Source organism: Nicotiana sylvestris, chromosome 8 (genome assembly GCF_000393655.2).
Source record: "Nicotiana sylvestris chromosome 8, ASM39365v2, whole genome shotgun sequence".
Lineage (NCBI taxonomy): Eukaryota > Viridiplantae > Streptophyta > Magnoliopsida > Solanales > Solanaceae > Nicotiana > Nicotiana sylvestris.
Window position 1 is genome coordinate 217,682,562 of NC_091064.1, and position 7,753 is coordinate 217,690,314.

Sequence of the window (7,753 nt, forward strand, 5' to 3'; positions counted from 1 at the left end):
TTAAAATTGAAATAAACATAAAATTTTCAAGAATACTAGTAGTAGTTATACCTCATAGATATATAAGCAAGTAAATGTTCTGATTACAACTCTGAGCCTTCTTTTCTCAAGAAGGAATACAAAAAATCCAAGAACAGATAAAAATTCCACAATGAATCCCATTTTGATACATTTTGCATCGATGTAATCAATAGGAAAAATTCAGATGATAAAAAATTACAAAACTTACTCCAAACTTATTTGTTTAATTTCTTTATCAGCTGCACAAAATGGAATGAACTGTGAAATCAAATACTGAATTTAGATATAAAATCTATCACTCATCACTGTAACAGAGGATTCTTCTTTCTCCTCTTATTAAACAAACAACAACAACAAGCCATTTTCTCTTTTAAGTCCTGACCAAAGGAGAATTCATTGGAGAATGAGCTGGGGAATTGAAATCATCCAATCTCCGAAACGATAAGCTGATTTGAAGTTTGCTCCTACTGCATTGTTTCTTGAATGCAGCAACTTTATTAGTAATTCCCTTTGTTTGAAGCACAAAATTCCTTATCCTTCTTATAGCAATTCTCATAGTTTCATCGTCCATATTCGCGAAACAAACCCTAAACCAACCTGGTTCAGAACAATGAAAAGAACAACCTGGTGAAACATTAAGTTTCACTTCATTGATAATAATTCTCCACAGTTCTAACTCAGCTTCAAATGTTGAATCTTTTAGTAGCCTTCTTAAATCCATCCAAAAAAATAAACCGGCGTTACTCTTCAATGTACTAATTCCAACTTGTGCTAGTCCTTTAGAGAACATCCCCTGCCTTATTCCAAGCCTTTCAGAACTCTCAGCAATGAATTTTTCGACGAAAATTTCATCAGACAACATTGATGCAATCAAATGTTGTGTCTGTGTTGAAACTAGCCCGAAGCTCGACATTTTTCTAGCGATGTTCACTACTGTATTGTTGTACGAGTAAACAATTCCGACCCTGAATCCTGGAAATCCTAAATCCTTGGACAAGCTATAAACTATATGTACCAAATCTTGGTTGCATAATCCAACGTTTTCCTCTAGTATTTCGGAAATGCTGATGAAATTTGGCTTATTAAAGACAGTAGCAGCATAAATTTCATCGCATACTAAATGGATGTTTTTCGAATTAACGAAACTTACTATGTCTTTGAGCGTGTCCCGGTCGAGTAGAGTGCCTAATGGATTTGAAGGATTGTTTATAAGCAAACCCTTTATTTTGATATTGGATTCTTGAGCTTTCTCATATGCAGATTCTAAGGCTTTTCTAGTGACTTTGAAATCATTAGAACTGTCACAAACAACAGGAAATAGTTGTACACCAGTTCTCCACCTCAAATCTCTGTCAAATCTGCAATACAAATGGAAATTTTACTTTAGTACCACAAATAAGACGGATTATCTGCTACGTTATGTAAAAATATATTGATAACCAGTGGTGGAGCCACATATACTGACACCCCTTTGTCAGAAAAGTGTACTGTGTAGCTAGGTAAATTTAATTCTTTAATGTATATACTACATGTTGACATCCCTTGGCAGCTTCGTGTGTTTTAATTCTTTATATTTTGATCCCCTCAGTGAAAATTCTAGCTCCGCCACTGCTAATAAGGTAAATACTTTTTTACATTGTCCGCATGTAGAAGTTAAATTAATCCTATATATAGACAATAGCTAAAGAAACATCTTCTTTGTTTTTTTCCTTTACTTTGTTCCTTTGTGCTGAAAAGCAAACTAAAAGAACATGCAACATTTTTTATGCTTTGTAACATGGCCTAGTTGTCCTTGAGATGACCGATGAAACATGTCTGATCAGACGTAGGACATTATATTCGGTATTGTTTCTAATAAAATGAATTATGAATGACTTTATGGGGCAAAATGATAAATAAATTGATAATGACACAACTTAATTATTCAAAAGTGGGTATATGATCTGTGAGTTTTTTGTCTTCGTCACTTAGTACCAGGAAGTTATGACGAATGTTACTAGAGGACCCTACTTTCTCTATTTTGTGTTGATGAGTAATTGATTTCATGTCCCACAACAATAATTTAACTAGGTCCAAGCACCCAAAATAAGTTAAAAATATGTAGGTCAAGAGAAGACACTAATGATAGTGATTTGTAAAAGATAAGATCGCCCAAGTTGATGAAAGAAGAAAAAAGATTAGATAGGAATTTCTTAATTAGAGAAAATATTAGTAAATTTTGAGTTGGTAAGGAGTAAGGACTCTAAAAATAAATTTTTCTTTCTTTTGGGGCTTTCTTAATTGGATGGTGATAATGTTTAGAAGGTTTTATGCTATATTAATTGAAATTAATCAGGATAGTGAATTTCGAATACGGAATAATTAAAAGAAATAAGGTTTTAATTTCTTACCCAGGATAATATGGTGTAGGAACCAAAAATGCATCACCAGGATCAGCCAAGCAAAAAGCCAACATTTCATGAGCTCCAGTTGCTCCTCCACTCATAACTATGCGATTTGGGTCAAATGTGACTTTGTCTCCTCTTACTCTCTCCATAAACCTTGCAACTGCCTGAAATTAAGATTCATATATGTTCCATAAGGTAATTAGAACACTGAATAAATATAATATGTAAAAAAGGCAATCGATACATAACGCATCTCGCGTGGGCGCAAGGTCTAGGAAAGGGTCGCACTAATGTAAACAGCCTACTCTAACAGTTGTGGATGTCCATTATAGATTATGGGTGCCTGAGCACCCATTGTTTTTGGAGCCAAACTTTGTAGTTATATAGAAAAAACTAGTAAACTATACAAATATATTAATTAAACACTCACTCTCAGTAGTAATTTTCAGATTAAAAATAATTGAGCACCCATAATTTAAAAATTCTGGATCCGTCACTGTCTAATGCAAGAGTCGGTGGCTGCTTCCACAGCTCGAACCCGTGACTTACAGGTCAAACGGACATAACTTTTACCGTTGATCCAAAGCTCCCCTTCGATATAATTAATGAACAAGAAATAAATAGCAACTACTAATTTGGATTTGTAAGCTCTTTTTTTTTTTAGAAAAATAAAATACCATACCTGTCTAAACTCAGGCAAGCCATGATAGTCTTGAAAAATAGCAATATCCTTGAAATCTTCAGCTCCTTCAGTTGTGCAAATGGAGGCTTTTGGGTTATTGACCACCCATTCTTGGATTAAATCAAAGCAAAGCTGCAAAATACATCAAAATACAGAAATTAACAAAAACTCTAAAGTTTTCAGTTTTAGCCATTTTATCAAGAAAATAGCAGAGAATATATCATTTTTATCTCCTACCTGATTTTCTGCAAGACCCATCTGAATAACTCCATTAGGATTGTTAGAGAGATGAAAAGGATCATTTTCATAAGCCTTCCAACCATCAAAATAAGCTGAGTTTTCTCCATGTCCATCATTTGTGGCTATTTTTGAAAGAAGCTGCTGCTTTTGGTTGCCTGAAATGAACACCATCTTCTGAAAGTTGTAGAGAAAATCAAAGATTATAAATAAAATGAAGTGGGTGCTGGCCAATTTTGTAAAAGAAGCTGTTTTGACACTTTGAATATTAGACTGTAGAAAGTGCTGTAATTTTTGGAATGAACAATGAAGTGGGAAGTGATGCCCTTATTTATACTCGTAATTATCAGTGCTACATTATATTGTGTATTTGTGAGTATACAGTATACACCGCACGCGTAGGAGTATTTATTTTGAAATAAAATCTTGAGATACGGTAGGTGATTAGTACGTAAGTGTGTGCTAATAGCGCACTAGTTATGAACTGTTAAGATTCCCTCTTTAATTTCTAATCTTCCTACCAAACACTAACTCTCGCAGATAAATATATAAGAGGTCAACAACATTAATACGTACTTAGTTTTTTTAACACAAAAATATATTATTTGAGGAAAAGTTTTGAATTCGTCCGTGTGAGTTTCTACGTTCGCCCTAAGTGTACTAGAATGTCACTTAAAATATTTTCTTAAGAAACTTGCCAATGTCAAAAATTTTCTACAAAAATCTTCAAGATAACAAAATTAAACATTAATGCTAGTTCATTGTTTGTTGCAGACTTTTGAAAATTTCTTGAAGACCCCTTAAGTGATCGAGTTTTATAGGCTCCTATTCCTTCAAATTTCTACTTGAAAAGTGCATATCCTGAGAAATATTACTTGAACCTACAACTTTCAAGGCGGGGCATAAATTTATATAAAAATCTATTAAAATTGTGAGAAATAGTAGAAATGAAACCATAATTTTAAAAATATAATAGTTTCAATGCTAAAAACCTTAAATGTTGAACCCTTAGAATTTAAATTAGCTATATTACTAAAGGGTAAGGGTCATGGTGGGCAGAGGCGAATCCAGGATTTAAATTCTATGGGTTCAATTTTTAAGATTTTTAACATTGAACCAATTATATATTTAAAGTTATGGGTTCAAATCTATTATTTTTGCAATTTTAATGAATTTTTACACATAAATTTCTATTCTGCGTCGAAAGTTATGGGTTCAATTGAACCCGTAACTTTCACACTGCATCCGCCTCTGATGGTGGGATGGATAGAACTTTTTTTAGAACCCTAGTACTGAAAAAGTTTTGGTAGAGAGTGCTTCCCCTTTTAATAGGTCATGTGTGTCGTTAATTCGGATTAGTCGGACTCATTACAAATGCTGAACACTGTGTCATAATCGGTTCTCGTACTTAATTGCTAACAAACTACTTCTTCGTTCAACACTTTATACCTTATGAAATATGTGCATGGTATTATGAACTTAATTAGCTTGTAACTTATGACTCAATTGTTTAACTAATCAATGTCGTATTGAATTATTGCGGAAGGCTATTATTTTTCTAATGCAAGTAAATGTCGGCGAGTATGAGCTTTGTATGTCAAACCAATGGATAACATATACACTTGGCTGTTTGGTTGCAACTTTAAAAACTACGTTGTAGGTTTAATCACAATCATCATGTCGGATCATGTGTTCATTTTTTAGACCTAAAAGACAAAAAGTAGGAAATCGTAGGTGTGTTTAATTTCTTTTGTGTTCTTAACTTTTTAAAAGGATAGTATTTGTTTTCTAATGACATTACTAACTTCAATTCTTTAATTTAAGTGTAGTTTCTTGGCAAAACATAGAAATCTGACAATGAGCTAGGATGCTTCGTTCTGTTAACAGACATTTAGAAAATAAGAGGTAGATTGTTTCTAGAAATGATTAAACTTTCATAATTTAAAATTATGTTAACAAGTATATTCTGCCCTGGAATCTTTGCCATTGGAAATGAACGTAACAATATTCTCATTGAAGGTTAGATTTCTTTTCTATGATTTTTATTCCATTTTTATATTTTTTTTAAATGCGTAGGCCAGATGCAAAGCATAATTAATATACAAACAAATTGCACGGTGGAGCTCGTAAATCTGCACAGCTAGCATATATCGTATTAGATCATTACGAAGACTCACATGCACGTAATAATTATCAGGTTCGTGTCATAATATATATAGTATTAGATTCATTTAATTAACGAATCTTCTTCCTAAATCTTGTACTCTTTCCTGAATCCAGCTATAATTATTTACCATACTTGTATTCCCGAATTTTTGCATATGAAGAAAGCCCTAGGACGTTATTGTGGCAATCATTCGGGGACAATGGTAAAGATGTTGTTGGATATTGTGTTTGGTTCGCTCCATATCGACCGACTCGACCCAATTAGAAAGGATAAGTAAAAGAAGTTAGATCCCATAACCTGGTAACTTCTCTTTCAACGTCTTCTTCCTTTCTTCTTGAACAGAAAACAATTCTATGTGATCCTTCCAACAAAACACACAAGAGAGGAAAGACATGTAGTTCGTGGATATTAATTTTATTTCCTAGAGAGGTGAAGTTCGACTTGTGACAATTGATTTGGTGGTGAGTTTAACGATACCCTTTGCATTGTTATCAAGATATGCACAATTTGAATAACATCTTTACGTTATTTTTGTTATTCGTTCATATGTTTTTGTTGCTTTTCTTGATCTTGATTCTTGTATAAACAATCTTTAATTGTTACATAATATGACAAACCTCACCTATAGAGAGAGAGTGTTAAAACCAACCAAAAATGTCCTGACCAATAACGTACCTCAAGCTTCCGTGGAGCTACTTAAAAAAAATATTGTCAACGTATTTAACTAAAATAAAATAAAATAAATTTAAACATAAGGTGACCTAAATTTGAGACATAAAAAGGACAAAGATTGTGTACTATTTGTCACAACTCACGATTCAAACACTTTCTTATGATGTCAATTGTCAAATAACCTTTTTGTCTATTTGCATATATGCTTTTGGGGACATATTACCCCCTTTGAATGGCATTTTCCCAACGAATATATGACCTCTCCTTTGTTTGAATCTGGCCTTGGTTTCATAATCTCTAGCACTAAGACGTGTTAAATCAAAATCTAAGAAAGAAAAAATGCATGCAAAAAAGGTAAGGTGACATGAATCGACAGAAATATTATTGAGTTACTATTTTTTTCTCTTGGCTTATTTATATTTATTAAAATCTATATTTATTTTACTTTATCATTAAGAGACAAACATTAGTTCTCCGCTTATTCCGGAGGAGTCAACCTTTTCGTCTCAAATCCATCTTTAAAAACATAAATGCAATATTTTCAGGACAAAAACGTTTTTTATATGAAATTGAACAAATTTACTCTTTGAATCAATTAAAAACGCTACTTTTGCAGAAATAGCAATGCTCCTGTATGACCATTTTTATCAAAACTACTGATTCTAATTAAAGGAGTAAAGTTTTGATTACATATGGAATGACGTCCAATACCACTAAACCAGTACTATAGCTAAATGTTAAAGATCACTTATCAACTAATTGGGTGATTATTGCCCTCGTTAATGTATAATTAATACGTGTGAACTCACGTGGCACTATGACTATAGGCTGTGACATAACATTATCACAATATTAAAAGTAGATAATGGGATTGTATTAATCCTCAAGAGTGCTTGATTGTTAATCACGATCGACCTTTTGTCCCCAATTAGTTAGATTCAGTGGTAAGCACTATTATTATTTTTGCTATTAAGAATGAGGAGGAAAAAAAAATCTTAAGGACAAATTTTGAATTAGTCTTTCCAAAGAACGTTAAACCAATGTCCACTCTGAATTTAAAATTTTAATTGTTGATTTATGTATGTATCAACTAGTGTTTAAAAGAAAAGTTCAAAAAGCAAAATGAAGTCCACACTCCATATTGTACAAACCATTCCAATATGGTCAACCCCGTATGCTCACTTATTTTATACAGCCGCAATCCACCTTTCTGCGATAGAATATACACCGATTTTTGGGTCACTATTTAGCATTTATGGACGAAGTTACATAGCTTTAAGGGTGGTCAATTGACTATCCTTCATCAAAAAATTATATTAATATAGGTAAAATATTAAATTTTAATGGTATATATATAACATGTATTGTTAGGAAGAAGAAACCCTACAACTCTATCTCTCATACCTCTCATGGAGTTTCAGAGAGTAATGAAGAAGAAGATGAAGGTCTAACCCTAAAGAGAAGAGACAAAGAAGAGACCAAGCTACAGACCAAATGTGTTAATACAAAGTAAAAGACTTATGTTCTATGTTCGATATAATCTATGTGTGATGGGTAAATGGGTTGGACTTATTTTGTTTCTGACTT

General features: G+C 32.7%; 1 protein-coding gene across 1 annotated transcript; it reads right to left on the reverse strand.

Annotated features, from left to right (window-relative positions):
• Window positions 1-206: 206 nt before the first annotated feature.
• Window positions 207-3,642, reverse strand: LOC104222407 (1-aminocyclopropane-1-carboxylate synthase-like). Its single transcript, XM_009773641.2, has 4 exons — window positions 3,328-3,642; window positions 3,091-3,222; window positions 2,412-2,572; window positions 207-1,379 (listed from the first exon to the last, which is right to left on the reverse strand). The coding sequence occupies exons 1-4, from the start codon at window positions 3,499-3,501 to the stop codon at window positions 392-394; spliced, it is 1,455 nt and encodes a 484-aa protein (XP_009771943.1). The 5' UTR covers window positions 3,502-3,642; the 3' UTR covers window positions 207-391.
• Window positions 3,643-7,753: the final 4,111 nt, after the last annotated feature.